This window comes from Polyodon spathula, chromosome 24, assembly GCF_017654505.1.
Source record: "Polyodon spathula isolate WHYD16114869_AA chromosome 24, ASM1765450v1, whole genome shotgun sequence".
NCBI lineage: Eukaryota > Metazoa > Chordata > Actinopteri > Acipenseriformes > Polyodontidae > Polyodon > Polyodon spathula.
Window position 1 is genome coordinate 6,997,298 of NC_054557.1, and position 3,122 is coordinate 7,000,419.

Below are 3,122 nucleotides of genomic sequence, written 5' to 3' on the forward strand. Positions count from 1 at the left end.
GTTTATTTATAATAAAATTGTTACTTTTTTGAACTGCAGACTGTCTCTGGGCCTCTATCCACTCACCAGCCTGCCACACAAACATATACACAATTGTAGCATGTTACACCAACCATATTGTTATTATAATCTATTGCTGTTATTAAATGTCAGAATTGTTTTGCACTAGATCTTGGGGTCAATGCAATTGATCTCAACAGTAAACCATTCAAATGTGAATTTGGGCATAATCTGGGTTCGATTCTGGCCTCGGGTCTGTCTGTGTGGAGTTTGCATGTTCTTTCCGTGTTCGCGTGTGTTTTCCAAAGACATGCTAAATTGGATTGGCCTCTCTAAATTGCCCCTTAGTTGCCCTGCGATGGACTGCTGTCCCATCCCGGGTGTAGTCCTGCCTTGCGCCCTGAGTCTGCCGGGTTAGGCTCCAGCTCACCGCGACCCTTTATAGGATTACACAGTTACAAATAATGGATGGACAAACCAGCACACGAGTCTGCTAGAAATGACTGGTGAGTTCCAGGACATATACAGTAAGAAGAACGAGCTGGAGTTTAGTAGAGGTTCAGTCTGTGTTAATTCTAGGAAACAGTGTACTGAAGAGGGCACTACCTCTGAATACTGAGACCTTTTCACTGCTTATGACAAGGGCAAAGTGCATGCACTGGCTCATCTAAGTAATATTTTCCAATGATCTACTGAATAAAATACCTAAAACAATAACTCTTAAATGTATAAAACACATAACACAAAACAAAACGCATAACACATAAAAAACTAATATTTCTTTACATATGTCTGAGCGATCAGGATTTCCCTTATAAAAGTTTACCACAGTATTTTTGCTGTTTTTCCATACTTTTCCCATGGTTATACTGTGCAATTACAACAGTTTACCCTGGTTTGTCATGTTTATTAATATGCTTCACCATACCCCTCGATTTATTTACTTTTACTATGGGAAACTTGCATAAGGGTTGGCAATGCTATTTCTGAAACTGACAGCCCACAGTCATAAACTGCTACACATTGCCTGATTTAACAAAGATTTTTATAGAAGGATTACAACATTTGTAACATGGCAGTCAAACTAGTTATCATAAGTTAATAAACTTTTATTCAGTGTATTGAATTACCCATCTCTAATGCTCTAGCTTTGATAAAAAAGGCCTGTGTGTGTCTGATGGTTGTAGAAAGTCTGTTGGGACCCAACTCATTATGCAGATGTCTCAACAAATGCTTCAAGCCCTTTTTAGGATCTTCCTGATATGCTCGCTTCATGGTCTCAAAACTGATACCCTGTTGAGCCAGTGTCTGAGCTGAGGGTTTAGTGACAGCCATCGCCAAGACTAGAGGCTGCAGAGAAATGTGAGCTTCCAACTGAACAAGGGAGAACAGGTGCTTCTCTTGAGCAGGGCGTAAGGATTGGTAGAGCTCCTGCAAATTTCTGACAGCTGCTAAAGTGTTGTGCGCTGGATATGTTTTTTTGAGCAACACCTTTGCCAGATCCTGCTGGGAGAACTTCTTGATTTCTTTGTATTTTAAGTTGTCTCTAGCCAAAGATTCAGTGTCCAGAAAGCCGGACACTAACTCCTGTAACTGATCTTTCAGGCCGAGTTCATCAAGATGCCTACACAGAATGCGGCAATTGTTCTTCCAGATGTTGTGCCCTGCTAGTATTGTAGGCTGAACCAGCGTGCGGAGGAAGGCCAGGAAGGCCGTCAGGGCCTCAGTGCGGGTCTTGGTTTGGACCGCATTGACGCGTACTTCGATCTGCTGGGGAGGTAGTATGGAGACCTCAAAAGTCTTGTCTTGGCTGATAGCAGACAGCTGGATAATATCAGGTGCTTGTTCTGTAAAGAAGACAAATGGAGCAGTGGTGAATTACTTTTTCTCTACTCCCAATCCATTGTTTACATTTTCCATGATGTAGTTTTTGTAGCTTGTGTGGGAAATTAGACATACAAAATAATACAAAATGTAACTAGACTGCCCTAAAATACTACAGTTTAATACAGTTGATTAAACAGCATCAGAGTCAATACTGTCACCACTGTACAGTAGGGCTACTACTTTTGGTAAGGGCTACTGCCTGTGGCAGTCAGAGGTTACACCTTCAAGGTGTATTATAGATGCATTATAGCTTATATTTGACCTCAGCTATACAGTAAACAAATAAATGAATTAAATACTGTACCTTGTCCAGTGGTCATCAAATCAAAAAACACAAGGGTGCAGGTTTCTATGTTGAGGTTGGGTTTGAAGAAAGAGCTGTTCAGGGGTGACTGGGAGGCACTCATATCCCCATCATTCTCATCGCCACTATTCAGCATATCAGAGGTCTTTCGAAAACAGCAAAGACAATGAGCTACATTCCAAAAGCTATTTCTTCCAAATTGTCATTTAGAAAGGAGAAAAATAACTGTTAAATAGGAATAAATATCTGAATTGAATTCCAGGCTGTTCAGGTATTCTCTAGTTAAGGGGTCTCCAACCCTGGTCCTGGAGAGCCCCTATCCAGCAGGTTTTCTAGGTGTCTTTACATTATCAGTGGCTAAAGATCTAGAACACATGTTAATCTTGACTAATTAATCCAATAATTGGTGCAATTAAGTAACAGAGATTGGCCGAAGCAACCACAGCAGCTCTCCAGGACCAGGGTTGGAGACCCCTGCTCTAGTTATTTAAAAATGACACTTCAGAGTACAATCCTTTGTAAATGTCCATTTTATATATATATATATATATATATATATATATATATATATATATATATATATATATATATATATATATATATATATATATATATATATATATTAGATTGTGTCTCTTCACATTCGTCATCATTGTAATCCAGTAGGGAATCATCTGTTAATTTTTAGTAAAGAAAAATATGTTTAGGTCTGAAAGATAATGCCCAATTAGTCCTCATTTACACTAATAATTGGGAATGGTGGCTCAGTCAAGTGTCAATGTCAAAGCTATTGATCACTGAAACACAAACAGGACTAATTGTAGACAGAATAAACACCATGTATTAAGAGAAACATATAGTAAAATATTAAACCCACTGACTATAAAGTGTTCTTGGCCACAAGGGCTTGTAGTTAAACATCCCATCACTT

At 39.1% G+C, this 3,122-nt stretch overlaps 1 protein-coding gene across 1 annotated transcript; it reads right to left on the reverse strand.

Moving 5' to 3' along the window:
- Window positions 1-1,027: 1,027 nt before the first annotated feature.
- LOC121298793 lies at window positions 1,028-2,474 on the reverse strand. Its single transcript, XM_041226010.1, has 2 exons — window positions 2,192-2,474; window positions 1,028-1,847 (listed from the first exon to the last, which is right to left on the reverse strand). The coding sequence occupies exons 1-2, from the start codon at window positions 2,325-2,327 to the stop codon at window positions 1,114-1,116; spliced, it is 870 nt and encodes a 289-aa protein (XP_041081944.1). The 5' UTR covers window positions 2,328-2,474; the 3' UTR covers window positions 1,028-1,113.
- Between the last annotated feature and the right edge of the window lie 648 nt (window positions 2,475-3,122).